Here is a 19972-nt window from a genome sequence, read left to right as displayed (position 1 = left end):
CCTCTACACCCAGCACACCTACCAGAAGACAACGAAGAAAGAACGTGACCCCTCTACGCCAGCACACCTACCAGAAGACAACGAAGAAAGAACGTGACCCCTCTACACCAGCACACCTACCAGAAGACAACGAAACTGACCCTCTACACCAGCACACCTACCAGAAGACAACGAAACTGACCCCTCTCTACGCCAGCACACCTACCAGAAGACAACGAAACTGACCCGTCTACATCAGCACACCTACCAGAAGACAACGAAACTGACCCGTGTACATCAGCACACCTACCAGAAGACAATGAAACTGACCCCTCTTAACCAGCACACCTACCAGAAGATAACGAAACTGACCCCTCTACACCAGCACACCTACCAGAAGACAACGAAACTGACCCCTCTACACCAGCACACCTACCAGAAGACAACGAAACTGACCCCTCTACACCAGCACACCTACCAGAAGACAACGAAAACTGACCCCTCTACACCAGCACACCTACCAGAAGACAACGAAACTGACCCCTCTACACCAGCACACCTACCAGAAGATAACGAAACTGACCCTCTACACCAGCACACCTACCAGACGATAACGAAACTGACTCCTCTACACCAGCACACCTACCAGAAGACAACGAAGAAATAACGTGACCCCTCTACGCCAGCACACCTACCAGAAGACAACGAAGAAAGAACGTGACCCCTCTACACCAGCACACCTACCAGAAGACAACGAAACTGACCCCTCTACGCCAGCACACCTACCAGAAGACAACGAAGAACCTGACCTACCAGAAGATAACGAAACTGACTACCAGCACACCTACCAGAAGACCCGTCTAACGAAACTGACAACCCTCTTAACCAGCACACCTACCAGAAGACAACGAAACTGACCCCTCTACACCAGCACACCTACCAGAAGATAACGAAACTGAGCACACCCCTCTACACCAGCACACCTACCAGAAGATAACGAAACTGACTGACCCCTCTACACCAGCACACCTACCAGAAGACAACAGAACAAACTGACCCCTCTACCAGCACACCTACCAGAATCAACGAAACTGACCCCTCTACACCAGCACACCTACCAGAAGATAACGAAACTGACCCTCTACACCAGCACACCTACCAGAAGATAACGAAACTGACCCCTCTACACCAGCACACCTACCAGAAGACAACGAAACTGACCCCTCTACGCCAGCACACCTACCAGAAGACAACAAAACTGACCCCTCTACACCAGCACACCTACCAGAAGACAACGAAACTGACCCCTCTACACCAGCACACCTACCAGAAGATAACGAAACTGACCCCTCTACACCAGCACACCTACCAGAAGATAACGAAACTGACCCCTCTACACCAGCACACCTACCAGAAGACAACGAAACTGACCCCTCTACACCAGCACACCTACCAGAAGACAACGAAACTGACCCCTCTACGCCAGCACACCTACCAGAAAACAAACAAACACCGTTGCCCCTCTACACCAGCACACCTACCAGAAGACAACGAAACTGACCCTCTACACCAGCACACCTACCAGAAGACAACGAAACTGACCCGTGTACATCAGCACACCTACCAGAAGACAACCAAACTGACCCCTCTTAACCAGCACACCTACCAGAAGACAACGAAACCGACTCCTTTACACCATCACACCTACCAGAAGACAACGAAACTGACCCTCTTAATCAGCACACCTACCAGAAGATAACGAAACTGACCCCTCTACACCAGCACACCTACCAGAAGATAACGAAACTGACCCTCTACACCAGCACACCTACCAGACGATAACGAAACTGACTCCTCTACGGCAGCACACCTACCAGAAAACAACGAAGAAATAACGTGACCCCTCTACGCCAGCACACCTGAAGATAACGAAACTGACCCCTCTACACCAGCACACCTACCAGAAGACAACGAAGAAATAACGTGACCCCTCTACGCCAGCACACCTACCAGAAGACAACGAAGAAAGAACGTGACCCCTCTACACCAGCACACCTGCCAGAAGATAATGAAACTGACCCTTCTACGCCAGCACACCTACCAGAAAACAAACAAAGAACGTGACCCCTCTACACCAGCACACCTACCAGAAGATAACGAAACTGACCCCTCTACACCAGCACACCTACCAGAAGATAACGAAACTGACCCCTCTACACCAGCACACCTACCAGAAGATAACGAAACTGACCCCTTCTACAGCCAGCACACCTACCAGAAAACAACCAGAAACAACGAAACTGACCCCTCTACACCAGCACACCTACCAGAAGATAACGAAACTGACCCCTCTACACCAGCACACCTACCAGAAGAAGATAACACCAAACTGACAACGAAACTGGCCCTCTACACCAGCACACCTACCAGAAGATAACGAAACTGACCCTCTACACCAGCACACCTACCAGAAGATAACGAAACTGGCCCTCTACACCAGCACACCTACCAGAAGATAACGGAACTGACACCTCTACGCCAGCACACCTACCAGAAGACAACGAAACTGACCCGTCCACATCAGCACACCTACCAGAAGACAATGAAACTGACCCCTCTTAACCAGCACACCTACCAGAAGACAACGAAACTGACCCCTGTACACCAGCACACCTACCAGAAGACAACGAAACTGACCCGTCTACATCAGCACACCTACCAGAAGACAACGAAACTGACCCCTCTACACCAGCACACCTACCAGAAAACAAACAAAGACCGTTGCCCCTCTACATCAGCACACCTACCAGAAGACAACGAAACTGACCCCTCTACACCAGCACACCTACCAGAAGACAACGAAACTGACCCCTCTACACCAGCACACCTACCAGAAGACAACGAAACTGACCCTCTACGCCAGCACACCTACCAGAAGACAACGAAACTGACCCGTCTACTGACCCCTCTCACCAGCACACCTACCAGAAGACAATGAAGAAAAACTGGCCCGTCTACACCAGCACACCTACCAGAAGATAACGAAACTGACCCCTTTACCCCAGCGCACCTACCAGAAGATAACGAAACTGACCCCTCTACACCAGCACACCTACCAGAAGACAACGAAACTGACCCCTCTACACCAGCACACCTACCAGAAGACAACGAAACTGACCCCTCTACATGGGCCTCAGCACACCTACCAGAAGACTAACGAAAAACTGATGGGATTCTACACCAGCACACCTACCAGAAGATAACGAAACTGACCCCTCTACACCAGCACACCTACCAGAAGATAACGAAACTGACCCCTCTACACCAGCACACCTACCAGAAGACCAATATCAAACTAAATACTTTCCTAGTCTAGGAAGGCAGCACACCTACCAGAAGACAACGAAACAGGTTGTATGCCCTGGTGTTTTCAGAGTTGTCTACACTGGGGGTACCTAGGAATCAGAACTGTGTGTCTAATTTGAAGCCTTTCCGAAACATTACAAAATGTACCAATAAATGTTCACTTCGCCTATTTGTATCACACTTCTTCCCTGTCTTCATGAAAGGGAGAAATTCACTTCTACTTTTTCAATTCTAGATTAGAGCCTGTCGGGATATGTTTCTGTTCTGTGCAAAGTGTCGAAAGTGTAACTATGCAGGGACTGTTCGATAAAACATACACAACATGCAATCAACCTCGAAAGACACCAAGCATACCATGTAGGGATTGTTTGATAAAACATAGTGTTTACACAACATCAAGCAACCAGATTGTAATGTAGAGATGACCCAGAGACACCAAGTTCCAATGATATAGGCTGGAAAATAGAAACAGAAGAAGGCTATATAGCATCTACATAGACTGGTATACGGTTGGAGACGGAAATGTAGCACAGAAATTTGATATCTGCAAAATATGTATCCATCTTTATCATGGTATTTTAAGCTAGGTGGTACCAATTTGCCAAATTTGGGGTTCTAGCTCATGGACTAATTGTTTAACGCCTGGTTATCGTTGCGAGAAGACTGTCATAGAACTTTGAAATCACCAGGTGATGGTACAGACGTAGGCTTTAGACTGTCAACGAAACTGTTTAGTCACTATGCAGTATATTTGAAATCAGAGAGGACTGACATTAGTAAAGAAATTTTTGGACACAAATCAAAATATTTGATCTCTCTCTCTCTCTCTCTCTCTCTCTCTCTCTCTCTCTCTCTCTCTCTCTCTCTCTCTCTCTCTCTCTCTCTCTCTCTCTCTCGCCAATGTGTATCATTTATTTATTTACTATCAAATAGTGATGCTTAAAGGGGCATTTCCGAGTTTGCTGCATTGTAAGATGTTTCCGACTAATAAAATATTTTCCTGGATTAAACTTGCATATTAAATATATTTTCTTGTTTAGAATATCAGTGTCTGTATAATCAATGTGTTTCTAGTCATCTCAATATTTGTAAGAAGCCCAAATTGGATTTTGTCTAAAAATAATTTCGTACGTACGAAAAAATAGTTTTCAAGAAATAAAATAAAATTTTACCTAGTACAAATATTAGAACGGTCAGAAATACGTTTAATATACAGCCACTAATATTGTATGCAGAAAAATATATTTGATATGTAATTACAATCGTTAAAAAGTCTCTGTTAGTCGATAACATCTTAAAAATTGCAGCAAACTCAGGAATGTCCCTTTAAAACCCCATTTTTATTCAAACTCTTTAAAGTACCACCAACATTTTTTGTTTGCTGTCTTTAAAATGGGTCAAAACCATTGTATCTAGTTTTTATTTCAAAATTTTCTCTTAATCGTTTATTTGCTACAAGTATGGGGAGGAGGTTAAACTATGTGGGTAGATAAATACATGTACATATATTTTACATTTTTATATGCAAATTTTGTTTCTACACTTTATAAAAATATATTACATTAAATAAGTTGCTATAAGGAATAATTTTATTAAACAGGGGCATTTAACAGCACAAATGATCTAATCGTGTTTTAGCAGTAATAGACTTGCAGTGTGATGTAAAAGACAAAGTTTCAGTCAACGAAGAGTGAATTTGATTTATTTCAGTGGTTATAACTGATATTTGCAAGATGGTTAAACCACATTTTAAAGGCGCTCTGTCACGGATGGTTGACCTAATTAATGACCTAACAAAGTATATATATTATATGAAAATATATACATTTGATTTGTCGCTAAAAATACTTTATTTAACCATCTACATAAATAACATAACCCACTTATTACTGATATTTTGTAAAAAATAAATGAATTATGTCAACGGTCCATAATTCAGAAAAAAATTACGGCTATTTGGAGCGAAGAGGTGTGACGTATTATTTGTGTAGTCCCGCGATGGGCACACCCCGAATAACCGCAGTGTCAAAACGCTTGACCGTCCTCTGCATGGGGTTTCGAAAGTTTAGCTTCCATAGATAAACTGTATAATACATTTTTAAAACTACTGTTACCAGTGAGGAATTCTACACCGTTGTACATGTTGTATGGAGAACTTGGACGTTTCCCGGTAACTATATCTGTAAAGCTATGGATGATTACTTTTTGGTTCAGACTAATTACAGGGAAGCAGTCCAAGTTATCATTATTTGTTGATAGATTGTTGTTGAATGACTACAATAATAATATTTACAAACATAAATGGATAGACTTTGTAAAATCAATATTGGATAACATTGGTTGTACATATATATGGATGTCACAATGTAATAGAATTGCAAGTGCTACACTTTTTAAAGAATTTATTTCTTTAAGACTTAAAGATCAATTCCTACAAACATGGTACAGTCATATCGATAATTCCGGAAAAGCTTCAAATTACAAACTGTTAAAATATTGTGTTACATTTGAGACATATTTAACATCACTTGAGAAAAAACATTGGTGTCCATTATTACGTTTTAGACTCTCAAACCATAATCTCCCCATTGAAACAGGTTAATGAACACGAATACCACTACATGATAGAATATGTCCCCTCTGCAACAGTAACGACATCGGAGACGAGTTCCATTATATACTTAAATGCCCATTTTTTAAAGAACCCAGAATTATTTACTTACCACAATTCTGTCAATCAAAACCTAATACATATAAATTTTATAATATCTTCAACAGCAAGAAAACCGGTGCCCTTCGTAAATTGTAAATTTTCTGTAAATTTATTATGAATACCTTTAAGTCCCCCAACTAAAATACCTATATGGATATGTATTTTATGTATGTATGTATGTATATATAAATATATGTATTTGTTTATTTATTTATTTATGTGAAATACTTATACGTTTACCATCTTGTCAAAATATATGTATAATTGTATTATGTACCTCATATGCCGTGGTTTACGGCCTGAGAGTAAATAAAGTTCTGTTCTGTTCTGACGTAGGGTAAATAGAAAAAACAAAAACAATGAAAATAAGTTAATAAAAATTAATAAAAACATATGCTAAATGATAATAAGCTTATATATTAATTTATTTTATTAACAGAAGCATGTTAAACGTCGACAATCCCGACTAGTTAGGCCTTTGCATCTATAGGTAAATTTACCGGCCTCGGTGGCGTCGTGGTTAGGCCATCGGTCTACAGGCTGGTAGGTACTGGGTTCGGATCCCAGTCGAGGCATGGGATTTTTAATCGAGATACCGACTCCAAACCCTGAGTGAGTGCTCCGCAAGGCTCAATGGGTAGGTGTAAACCACTTGCACCGACCAGTGATCCATAACTGGTTCAACAAAGGCCATGGTTTGTGCTATCCTGCCTGTGGGAAGCGCAAATAAAAGATCCCTTGCTGCCTGTCGTAAAAAGAGTAGCCTATGTGGCGACAGCGGGTTTCCTCTAAAAACAGTGTCAGAATGACCATATGTTTGACGTCCAATAGCCGATGATAAAGATTAAAAATCAATGTGCTCTAGCGACGTCGTTAAATAAAACAAACAAACAAACTATAGGTAAATGTATCGTTAGTCGTACGCAAAAAAAAACTCTAAGCATCTAGATCACAAACACCTTCATTTTCCACCTTATTAAATTCATTAATATACAAAATATGCCATAACAGCTGACTTGGAATAGGAATTGTTACATTTTTAAAGAATAGGCTACTCTGAACTAGACGGTGTTTATATACGATGTGACTATATATACGATGGCCGTGTATATAACGACCGCGACCAAGGGCTGGCTATATTCACAGCAAAAATGTATATAGGCGGTAAATATGTATTTGACTGATCCATATTACCGAACCATCTGGAACAGGAGGATTACATACTAATTACTGTACGAACAGTACGTTTTCTAAACGGGGGGGGGGGGGGGGGGGAGGGGGAGATATGAATCTAGCGGACCCTTTTGTGAACGGTTTTCATAGGCACATGCATAGCATAATATTGCCCCTACAGTACTAACAAAAAATTAATATTAAATTAAAAAAAAAAAAATAATAATAATAATAATAATAATAATAATAATAATAACAATAAAAACAACAATAATAAATAATTAATAAATAAAAATTAAAAATTATCAGCTGCTGAGGTAGATTATCTGAAAGAGAAACTAACTGCGTACTATCAACAGGGCTTGAACTTAATAATTTTAAACCGATTACAATGTTGAGGCTCCTTACGTACATTTTAAAAAAAGTTAATTTTACCGCAAATAAATACACTGTATGACTAAAAGGTTATTTCGCTGTATTTAGTCATATTTCAAATGCGCAAAATTGCAAGTGGCAATAAACTCAAAATACATATTTGCTATGCCAGTAACGCTGAGACAACTCCCGGGTTCCCTTCTAAGTTTATGTAATGTTTCTGTAACAACCGCCCCCCACTCACCCCAACGCGACGTGACTTTACTAAGCTGATGATACATGCAATAATAATAATAATAATAATAATACATAGTTATTATTATTATTATTATTATTATTATTAATATTATTATCCTACTACTACCTTTTTGGGGTGGAGGGGGCGGTGTTTTATCGGGGGGGGGGGGGGGCTAAAAAAATGCAAGATTAACGTGCTTGCATACACGCACAACTTGTCCCTGCACGTAGAACTGGAATCAGCTGTGTTAAGTAATAATTAAGCCAACCTTTGGATAAGAAAAGATGCGACAGTAGGCCCCTATACGCTTTTTTTACGCTATACATTAAACCGAATGACCACTTTGCGAATTAGTCAAAATAATTTGCAAACGTTTAACGAAAAACGACTGACTGGTCGTATGCCACATTGGTGACACTGGAAAACATGTTATCCGTTTTTGAACCAAGCACTATAGCGTTGTAACCGTCTAGACTATCCCTGCTAAATTCCATGCACACGCGTCTGATGATGATAATAATAATAATAATAATAATAATAATAAATGTTGAGTTCATGTTCCGACTGTTTATTATTTTATTTCAGCGTATTCAGTTATTTTCGTCATGAAATAATATATTTTTTATTATTTGCCATGTATATAGCCGGCCTTCATTTACACGGCGGTCGTTTATGTAAAATTCAAAAATACATTATACGGTTGTCGTATATATAACCTCATCACTACGAGTTTGTTTGGCCGTAGTTTTCATGAATTTTCACAAGAAGACTTCCAAATTTTAAAAATGAAGCGGGAAATGGAATTCCCTCGATCGTAGTTCAATTAAAATGTTTTGTATCATACAATAACTAGGTTTGGTATTCCAAATGAATGTAATTTCCATTTATAATCCATATTTAGAGAAATCAGGCCCACTGAATGCGTGATTGAGCGCCTTTAAGGCGTGAACACATTTCTTTGATTAATAAACATGATAATTACGTTTCCTACTAATTGTTTCAGTCTCAAAACTTACTTGGTAAACATACAAACACATACATACAGATATATACAAGCACGCACATATGGGGGCACGTTCCCCCTTCCCCACTTGTGAATTTTTTTTATTTTTATCACATTAATGTTTTCATGGTAACCATATTCTGATATATAGTTTGTACTCGATCCGTCAGTGCGCCCCCCCCCCCCCACAAAGTACACACACACACACACACACACACACACACACACACACACATCTCAATTGCAGTATAAATCTTAAATATTACAACTATGTGAAAAACGTTACTCATTTTGTAGCTAACGGTATGTTGTCTACCAAATTCCATTATTCATACTGAACTCTTTGTTACGAAATTTCACCCACGGGGACTTAAACTCTGTTGAAAACATTCTTCATTCCATGGTAGATTGCTGAACCACGTTTTTTTTTTAGTTCTAAGTCATGGGCTACTCCTAACGACAAAGCAGTATGAAATCTTTTATATGCGCTTTCTAATATACAGGACAGTACATACCAATACCGTTGGTATACCAGTCGTGGAACACTGGATGGAACGGGAAAAGGCTCAATGGTAGCCAGGTTCACCGAGACCCAAGAACCTCAGACGAGCGCTCTAGCGAGTGAATGAATGAATGAATGAATGAATGAATGTTTAACGACACCCCAGCACAAAAATACATATCGGCTATTGGGTGTCACAAATGGTAAGTATATGAACATATTATTTATATATAGTTATGTAAAACCATAGTGTAAGGAGATGTGGCGGGAAAGTATAATACAATATATAAAATCAAGTTAAGTATATATTAAAATTTTGTATAGAAGTCAAAGTGTTTTAAAAACTTTACAATTAACATTGGATGGAACTTAAACGATTCCAAAACATTTTTGTTGCCAAATATATCATTTCTCGTCGGCTTCTAGCGAGTGAGGTAAAGCTCGCCCCATAAAGGACAGAGAGACATAAAGCAGACAGACAGTCGGTTATATACATGTATACATAGCATATAGGTGATATAACGCAACCAGGACTAGTGTGGCCAATTTTAAATAAACTAATCATAGATGATATTATATCAAGCATCATTAGTAATGACAAGTTTTATAAACAAATTCACTTACATTCCGCATGTCATTTGCAATAAAATAATGCTTAAACAACACAAAAATCAAACCAACACACGCACAAAAACATTTGGAAGCAATATTTTACCCTGTGTGTCGATTTAATAAATATACAAAAATTATGATTATACACCTTATAATTTTTGTATCCTAAAATATGTGTAGTATCAAACCATTACGGTTTTGATGGCGACAAAATGGACCGGCAGGTGTGACCCATTTTATCGCCGGCGATAAAATTGGCCGTAACAGTGCATATAAAATATTCCTTGCTACAATGCAGCAGGCTTCCTTTCTAAGACTATATGTCAAAATCAACAAAATTTGACATCCATTAGCTGATGATTAATAAATCAATGTGCTCTAGTAGTGTCGTTGAACAAAACAAACTCTTTTTTTTATCTTGGTAACATGCCCCAAATCAAACATTTTCCACCACATTTTACATTTATTTGTCTGTCGCTCCAAAGCACGCTTCACAGATAGTGTAGGTGCACCCAATATAAAACTCGCACTTCGCTAATAACATAATTCTGTAAGTTGTGTCCTTTAGTTGAATCAAATTTAATGCATTTTACACGCGACGGTTTTACCATCGAGTCATGGCTGTCCGGGTATCTACGGCCTTGATTCAACAGGAAAAACCCCACTCCAGATCTTCCGTGAGCGGTGGCGATATGTGTCCTGCCGTAAGACACCAACAATAAGAAAATCCATGACTTGGAACACGCCGATACTAGGTGTAGCTATAAATAGCATTTCCACGTGTCAGAGTTTGTAAACAAACTGGGGGAATACCCAAATCGAAATACGGTAAAACTGCAGGCTTTGAGGAGGAAAACACAAATCGATGAGATCTGCCAAGCAGGTGAACGTGAAATTAGGTTGGTGTTTTACTTGTATACTTTCTAAGTTGTATTCTTTTACTGCTAATCTGCGTGTACACTTATACCACACGTTTGTATTGCAAAATATAAACAAAATCATATTAGCATATTCAACAGAACTATTATATTTTAGTTACTTCATATTTTTATTTTCTTCTTCAACATTTTTGTGTTCGTTCTTAGTGAGTACATGTATGTATGTGCGTATATGTGAGTGTTTCGTACTCTCTCTCTCTCTCTCTCTCTCTCTCTCTCTCTCTCTCTCTCTCTCTCTCTCTCTCTCTCTCTCTCTCTCTCTCTCTCTCTCTCTCTCTCTCTCTCTCTGTCTGTCTGTTCTCTCTCGTATTCTACACATGAAATAGCTGTACGTTTAAAGTGAGCGGATGTCGTGAAACAAAATGATATTCCTGTTGTTTTGCATGTATTTGTAATTATTTGTAATTATTTGTAATTATCATCCAATTCACCAGTCAGTGTACGTACGTTTTTGTGTATGAGCGAGTTTATTATATATTCATGTAAAATAAACTGTAACGAGATTTGTCTTTAACATTTCAGTGAAGGTGTGTAGCCAGTGTTACAATATGTCTAACACTACTTGGACCTGCGCCGAGCCCGGCATTCCCTGTGGACACGCCTTCTTCAGATCGAAGCCTTGGCAACACGGAGAACGTCAAATCGTTTACAAGGGAATTCTCTTTCCAGGAGACGGACATCAAGAAAGAAGCGTCGGTGTTAGAGTTGGTCGTTGCGCCGGTTGGAACAAGACATATTGCCAAAGAGTAGTAATACAATGTCAGAAAGTTCGAGAACTAGCTAAGAAATTTAACGAAAGACAAATCGCCATGACCACGATTCGATCACTTGTTCCTCGAATGGCAATCATGGACGATGTGGCCAACAATCGAGGGAGGAGACTAAGTGAGAATGAATGGGTTCTTATTGACGAACAACGACTAAACTATTTATCTGACTGCCAAAATAAGATTACTGACACGTTCATGCATTTCACATACCACGCCTCTGGCGGACAGTTAGTGGTTTGCGCTTTCAAGGGAGCTAATTCTGAAAAACAGCTCACACTGACTGATACAGTTGTACACTCTTTAGGCAAACACTATGGTGATTTGGATAACGGGCCAGATGGGATGAAAGCCGTGTTCAAAAACCACACATGCAACGAAATGTGTAATGGGTGGTCAAAACCACCCGTTGAGGAAGAAGGCATCATATTAGAGGTCAAGGTCATTTTAGATCGTTCGCCTTCACTTTCACCTTCGGCGCCGCCTCTAGAACAAGACTCCAAGTCCTGGAACGAAGACGACCACACGATCACTACCAAGAATTATAATGGCGGACATTTTGAAGGGCAGGTTCGTGATGCGTGTCAGCAAATTAGTGCATTATTAGCGGATCAAAACTCTCGAAACTCGATAATATCCGCCAAATCCCGGCAATCTCCGGTCTATTCCGAACATCAACCTCCCGTCTATTTCGAACGCAGTCCTCCCCCATACTGTGAGCTCCCACCGAGTTATTGGGAATCTGAGACGTGCAACCAATGTTATCATGGTGACATTCGACCCGGCACAACCAGAACACAGTCGCTACTTAATCTGGTCGATCCAACAGGTCACTAGTATAGCCAATATGAGCATGGACATGATTAATTTTCACAGCAGGGCAATTCTCAAAACAAATGGCTAGTTTGAAAATGGCCCTCATATTAAATGCAATTAATATTTTTGTAGCAACATAGTTTTCTGCTCAAAATGTGTACACCCTGAAACAATGGGCAATTATCTCCAATAATAAGTGAAATATGTTCAATATGGCAAATAGGCAAAACGTTAACTTCTTCATCTTTCAGACAAATGAGCGAATCTGATTACATAATATTATATATTGCTATAATTTTCCACCAAGAAGCGTTTGGTGAACCTGTTGAGTTTTATTGAAACCCATGACACATCTCTACAAAATACTGTTTGGAACAAACCAAGGTGTGTCACAAAATAAGGTGGGTCAAAAATAATGTAAGACAATTTGAGATGTATGTTCTGTTTGTTATTTTCACTTGATTACGATAAAGGTAACACACATTTATTCTGAAGATGCCATGAGTGTATCAGCTTTATATTTCAAGCAATGATAGATAAGGAGTTATTCATTTAGACATTGGAGTGGGGTTTTTTTAATACGAAGCAATGAGTGAAAATGTGGTTTTCACACATCACGAGTTGACAAAAAAATCGTATTCGAAAAAACCCCATAAAATGGTCTATTTATTATATACATGTTTCATAAATTTTGACAATATCTTTCGCTTTTTTGTTAATATCTTTCGCTTTTCCTATCGAAAACACGTAACGCCATAATATATTGCTTCCGATTGAACATTTCCAGAAAATGTACTTGACCATAGACTTCTTTTTTTAAAAATTAATTTTTAAAAATATTATTAAATTGACATTTGCTGTGCAAACATACCTGACAAAGCGATCCTCCAAAAAACCCACAACAAAACGAAGAGAATGCCGTTACATTTTAAAATACACTCAATGACACGAAATTGTGTCATCATTATTTAACTTCGTATTCAGTTTGTTTTAGATATTTTATCGTAATTGCACTTCATATCCCCTTTTTATAGGTACAGTTGTTTAAATTACATTTTTAAATTTATCAAATACTATCGGATGCATTGGTAATCATCAAACTTAAATACGAACAAACGAGACAAAAGGAGATAATTTAATCATGAATGTTTACAATAAGGTAAATACGATTTCTATATTTTCACTGTAGCTAAAATGCAGTGAAAATATGTCTTTTCACTGGATATCACTTTTATGGTTGCCGTAGATCTATATATTTCATTGCTCTGTATACAATAAAATATTATATCATATGCACAATTTCTAAATCAGTTTTAACGTAGGGTTTGTCCTTCGAAATAAAATAATAAACATTTGTCTGATGGAAGTTTGTCTTATGGACGTTTATTAGCTGTTGAATTTTAGAACTGCCCAATATGTTGCACAGGACACACCATATGGCTTAGATAAACTTAGACGTGTAAGACAATAATAATAGGTGGGATGATGAGAGGGTGGGGGAACCCTGTAATCTGTTCTGGATTAATGAGAACGTTTTATACAGAATCGGTCTGCTGTCGACCCGTGTGTGAAGTATTACAGCTGGATTCTGTTTGCTAGTCGCTTATACTGTGATCTACACATGACTGCAGACAAACTGGACAACGTGAAGTAGTTGTATTACAAATAGTGTCAATGTCTAAACTTAGTTGTGAACAAATGCGTGTATTTGTAAATAAAATGTGCATTATAAGACTTTGTTTTATGTTGTTATTAGCAGGTTCGAGCACGCACCTCGGCTATCAGGTCTGTTTATCCAGGACAGTGGTTAATTGTTAGTTGTTAGCGATTAGTTAGAGATAAGTTGGTGTAGTGGTCTTATACTTACCCATTAAGACGTTAAATTCGCTCTGGGTGGGAGCCGGTGCCGGGATATGAATAGATGAATGAATGGCTTCCTTACCTTGTAGAGGAATAGATTGTTTATCAGTTACATATTTGTTTTAAAGGGGCATTTCTGAGTTTGCTGCATTGTAAGATGCTTCAGACTAATAAAACATTTCTACGATTAAACTAACATATTAAATATATTTTCTTGTTTAGAATATCAGTGTCTGTATATTCAATGTGTTTCTGGTTGTCTTAATATTTGTAAGAAGCCCAAACTGGATTTCGTCTTCAAATAATTTCGTACGCACGAAAAAATAATATTTTAGGAAATAAAATAAAATTTAACCTCGTTTAAATATTAGAACGATCAGAAACACGTTTAATTTACAGCCACTAATATTTTATGCAGAAAAATATATTTGATATGTAATTACAATCATTAAAAATTCTCAGTTAGTCGATAACATTTTAAAAATTGCAGGAAACTCTGGAATGTCCCTTTAATGTTTATTTTTATTAACAAAATTTTGTCCGATTTGAAACACACTTGTACGTACATGTGTACGGTCCATCGAGGACCTTTGATATACCAGTCGAGGATTACTTCTTTTCACATGGGCAGGATATAGTACAGTGAGGGACCGTCGGTCGTACTACCGATTGGTCTCGATGCAGCTCGGTTATAACCAGTGTCTGTATGGCTAGCATATCAAAGGTCGTGGTACATGATGCCATGTCTGTTGCAAGTGCATGTAAAAGATGCCTTACTGCTATTGTACCAGTCACCTGGAAAGTGAAAATCCAACAAATGAAATTAGGAGCGACTTTCATTTCAAAAGCATGGCGTCGGACAACTTTGTAATAGCCAATCAGACTTCATCACGTACTATAGCTCCGTACTTTATCCGCTATTTTTCGTAAATACAGCGGGCAGCCGAATATTTCATTTTCCGATTTGTATCGTTTTGTTACACTATTGTGCAGGAGATGACTGTTTGGCACAATAGCTAGAGGTAGCCTATTCCAAAGAAAATTAGCATGTATTTATATAAAGGTGATTTGTTTCCAGAAACACCCAGCCGACCATGTATTGCATGTACAGCTTTCTCACTATAAATAAATAATGTATATCGATACATTAAAATAAAATACACTAGCTTTTCGGGGTATCTAGAAGTTCGGCGAAGGGGTGCGCATGTTACGGCCATGTTGTCGCCAGCGACAAAGTGGGTCACACTTGCTGGACCATTTTGTCGTCATTAAAACCATTTTGATACTATACATATTTTAGGATGCAAACATTTTGAGGTGTATAATGATAATTGTTTGTATATTTATTAACTCGACACACAAGATGAAATATTGCTTTCAAATGTTTTTGTACATGTGATGGTTTTACTTTTGAGTTAAGTATTATTTTATTGCAAGTGACATGCGGAATGTAAGGGAATCTGTTTATAAAACGTGTCATTACTAATGATGCTTGATATAATATCATCTATGATTGGTCTTCGTCTCCCTCCCTCTCCCTCCCCCTCTCCACCTCCACTCCCCCTCCCCTCCCCTACCCTCTCTCCCTCTCTCCTTCCTTCTCTCCCTTTCCCCTCTCCCTCCCTCTCCCTCCTCTCTCCCTCTCCCTCTCCCCCTCCTCCCTCTCCCTTTCCCCTACTTAATTGATAGTTAAATAAACTTTATTTACAAGGAAGTTAAAATGGGTTTATACAAAAGGTTAAAAAAAAGAAGGTTTCTACAAATGATTACGTAAAAATTAGAATATTGACAATAACATATACCTGGTTAATCTGGTATTTATGTCGGAGGAGAAGAGAATGGAATGTCCGCCCCATTTTCAATTCATTTCCCTAGGCTCTCCCATCCACCACCTCCACCATAAATGTTACGTAACGTAACACAACGAAATGCAACCTGGTGTAGTAACATGACGTTACACAACCTAATGTAAGGTAACTCAACGTAACCTAACCTAATGTAACCTAATGTAATGTAACATAACGAAACGTAATGTAATGTAACCTAACGTAAAGTAACGCAAAATAACCTAATGTAATGTAACTGAACATACCCTAACATAAGGTAACATAACCTAATGTGACCTAACGTAACCTAACATACAATAACTTAAGATAACGTAACCCAACCTAACGTGAAGTAACACAACGTAACCTAACATAACCTAATATACAATAACATAACTTAACATAACATAACGTAACCTAATGTAACGTAACATGATCTAATATAACCTGACATACAATAAAGTAAGGTAATGTGACGTAACGCAACGTAACATATCCTAACGCAAACTGACGTAAGGTAAGGTAACGTAACCTAACGTAACGTACTGCAACGTAATCTAATCTAACGTAACCTACTGTAACACAACCTAACGTAACCTTATGTAACATGACATAATGCAACCTAACCTATCGTAACGCAACCTAACGTAACCCAACTTACAGTAACGTAACATAAATTAAAGTAACCTAATGTAACCTAACCTAATATACAATAATGTGACCTAATGCAACCTAATGTAACCTAAGATAACGTAATGTAACATAACGTAACCCAATCTAACGCAAAATAACGCAACATAATGTAACCTAACCTAATGCAACATAACGTAACCTAATGTTAACAAACGTAACCTAACGTAGCCTGACGTATCGCAACCCAACCTAACCTAACGCAATGTAACCTAGCCTACCCTAACGTAACCTGGTGTAATGTAACTTGTAACACAATCTAAAGTAACCTAACGTACCCTAACGTAGCATAACGTAAAATAAAGTTATGCAACATAACGCAATGCCCCGTTACCTAGCTTAGAGTAAGGTGATATAATGTAACCTAACTTAAGTTAAGGCAACATAACATAAACTAATGCAACCTTATATAAAATGACATAATGTAAAGCAACCTAACGTAATATAATGCAACAAAACCTAACCTAACGTAACCTAACGTACCATAAAGTACCCTAACGTAACATGACCTAACCTAATGTAACCTAACACAATTTAACGTAAGGTAACGTAACTTAACGTAAAGTAACGCAACGTAATGTAACATAACGTTACATAACGCGACGCAATGTGACGTGACACAACCTAACGTAAACTAACGTAACCAAAGTAACCTAACGTAACCTAAGATAACCTAACGTAGCATAATGTAACATACTGTTATGTAACGTAACGCAACGCAACATAACCTAGTGTAGCGTAAGGTAACGTAACGTAATACAACTTAACGTAAGGTAATGCAACAAAACATGACCCAACATAACCTAATGTAAAGAAAAGCAAACTAACGTAAAATAACGCAATGTAACCTAACCTAATGTACCCTAAGATAACGTAACACAACCTAACACACAATAACGTAACCTGACGTAAGCTAACATACCATACTGTAACCTAACATAACCTAACATACCCTAACGTAATATAACGTTATGTAACGTAACGCAATGCAACGTAACCTACCATAGCGTTATGTAATGTAACACAACCTAAGGTAAAGTAACGTAACATAACACCACGTAACATCACCTAACGCAACCCAACGTAAACTAATGTAACATAATGTAACGTGACGTAACCTGATGTACGGTAAAATAACCTAATGTGATGAAATGCAACGTAACGTAACCTGACATAACTCAACATAACCTAACTTACCGTAACGTAACACAACGTAACATAAACTATAGTAACATAATTTAACCTGGCATAACGTAATCTAGTGTAACATAACCTAACGTAACCTAATGTAATGTAACATAACATAACGTAACACAACCTAATGTAAAGTAACACAACATAACATAACCTAATGGAATGGAACGTAATGTAATGCAACATAAAGTAACCCAACCTAACCGGGTTGTTGGATATGTATGTCAGAACACATATGTCAATGTTTTCACCACTACAGTGCGGTCTTGTTTATTCGACCACTAATGATCCAACATTCGTCATAAACTCATTCTAGGAGAATTCAGCCCCAAAATGTTTTAACAAATATTTGGGCCAAGGACTAAAATAAACATGCCTATGATTCGCCCATGCAGTGATACATGCATTTTATTTACATAACACAAATATCAATGTTTTCTCCACTATAGTGCGGTCTTGTATTGCGGTTTTACCTCAAATATACTGACTTCAGCATAGCTTCTCATATTTATAGGGAGCACATTACCTCCCCTTATTTAATGAAAACTGTCTTATTCGACAACTTATGACCCACCATTCGTCAAAATCTTGTTCAGGGAGAATTCGGTCTCAAAACGTTTTCACCAAATATTTGGGACAAGGACTAAAATAAACGTGCCTCTGTTTCGCCCACGCAGTGAATATATACGATACATACATTTGTGTTTACATGTACATCTTGTATTTGGACGGTTTGCTGGATATGGATGACAGAACACAAATATCAATGTTTTGACCACTATAGTGCGGTCTTATATTACGGATTTTGCCTCATATATACTGACTTCCGAAACGGTTGTCATATTTATACAGTGCACGACACACTGTGTCCGTTATTTAAAAACTGGGTACTGGGTTGGGGTGTCGACAGCAGGCAGGGCCAGTTCAAGCATGCTCACTGGGTATGGGGTTCTGGTGTGAACAACTGGCAGGGACGGTTTAAGTGGGCTCACTTGGTTAGGGTTGGAGTGTGTGGACGGCTGCCAGGGCCGTTTCAAGAGCGAACAATGGGTATGGAGTTGGGGTGAGGACAGCAGGCAGTGCCAGTTCAAGAGCTCTCACTGGGTACAGGGTTGGGATGTGAACTGCAGATAGGGCCAGTTCAAGATCGCTCACTGGATACAAGATTGGGGTGTGACCAACAGGCAGGGCTGGTTCAAGTGCACTCACTGGGTACGGAGTTGGGGTGTTGAGAACAGCCAGGGCCAGTTCAAGAGAGACAACTGGTTACGGTGTTGGTGTGTAGACAGCAGAAAGGCCCAGTTCAATGTCAAAAACTAGGTATGGGGTTGAGGTGTGAACAGCAGGCATGGCAAGTTCAAGTGCTCTCGCTGGGTATGGGGTTGGGGTGTGGACAGCTGCCAAGGCCAGTAAACAAATGACAACTGGATATGGGGTTGGGGTATGAACAGAAGGCCTTGAAAGGGCGGGACATAACAAATTTCACAATAAAACAGTTATTATCCTTGATCAATATCTCTCTCCAGCCATCTTACGTTTTAAGGGTTGGCACATAACATATGACACAATAAAACACTCTTTAACTCTGTTTCTCCCCAGCCTTACTTTTTAAGGGTCGAAATGTAAAAAATTCCACAATAAAACAGTGACTAACCCTACTCCATGTCTCTCCCTCGCCTTCTTACGTTTTAAGTGTAACAAATTATACACAAAAACTATGATCAGTTCCTTGTCTGAAATTACACACACACACACACACACGCACACACACACACGCACGCACGCACACACACGCACACATGCACACACACACGCACACACGCGCACACACACACAGACACACACACACGCGCACACACACACACACGCATACACACACACACACACACGCACATGCACACACACATACACACACACACA

General features: G+C 39.0%; 3 protein-coding genes across 3 annotated transcripts; all 3 read left to right on the top strand.

The window, feature by feature from the left end:
* The first annotated feature begins 298 nt into the window (after positions 1–298).
* On the top strand, positions 299–1738 carry LOC121378006 (extensin-like). The gene is made up of 2 exons (XM_041506102.1): positions 299–615; positions 1048–1738. The coding sequence occupies exons 1-2, from the start codon at positions 299–301 to the stop codon at positions 1736–1738; spliced, it is 1008 nt and encodes a 335-aa protein (XP_041362036.1).
* Positions 1739–2581: 843 nt separating this feature from the next.
* LOC121378005 lies at positions 2582–2977 on the top strand. Its single transcript, XM_041506101.1, has one exon. It carries the CDS (start codon positions 2582–2584, stop codon positions 2975–2977), a length of 396 nt encoding a protein of 131 aa, XP_041362035.1.
* A 7840-nt stretch (positions 2978–10817) lies between these two features.
* LOC121377717 lies at positions 10818–13393 on the top strand. Its single transcript, XM_041505804.1, has 2 exons — positions 10818–10860; positions 11422–13393. The coding sequence occupies exons 1-2, from the start codon at positions 10827–10829 to the stop codon at positions 12501–12503; spliced, it is 1116 nt and encodes a 371-aa protein (XP_041361738.1). The 5' UTR covers positions 10818–10826; the 3' UTR covers positions 12504–13393.
* Positions 13394–19972: the final 6579 nt, after the last annotated feature.

This window comes from Gigantopelta aegis, chromosome 7 (assembly GCF_016097555.1).
Source record: "Gigantopelta aegis isolate Gae_Host chromosome 7, Gae_host_genome, whole genome shotgun sequence".
NCBI classification, from domain to species: domain Eukaryota; kingdom Metazoa; phylum Mollusca; class Gastropoda; order Neomphalida; family Peltospiridae; genus Gigantopelta; species Gigantopelta aegis.
This window is presented reverse-complemented; position numbering and strand designations above follow the sequence as displayed.

Bases quoted from the DNA above. Each gene is read 5' to 3' on its own strand.
- LOC121378005 (XM_041506101.1), top strand. From the start codon at position 2,582: ATGAAACTGACCCCTCTTAACCAGCACACCTACCAGAAGACAACGAAA.
- LOC121377717 (XM_041505804.1), top strand. From the start codon at position 10,827: ATGAGATCTGCCAAGCAGGTGAACGTGAAATTAG. The intron at 10,861-11,421 runs GTTGGTGTTTTA...TTAACATTTCAG, and splicing joins GCAGGTGAACGTGAAATTAG to TGAAGGTGTGTAGCCAGTGT.
- LOC121378006 (XM_041506102.1), top strand. From the start codon at position 299: ATGAAACTGACCCCTCTTAACCAGCACACCTACCAGAAGATAACGAAA. The intron at 616-1,047 runs GCACACCTACCA...CCCCTCTACCAG, and splicing joins AAACTGACTCCTCTACACCA to CACACCTACCAGAATCAACG.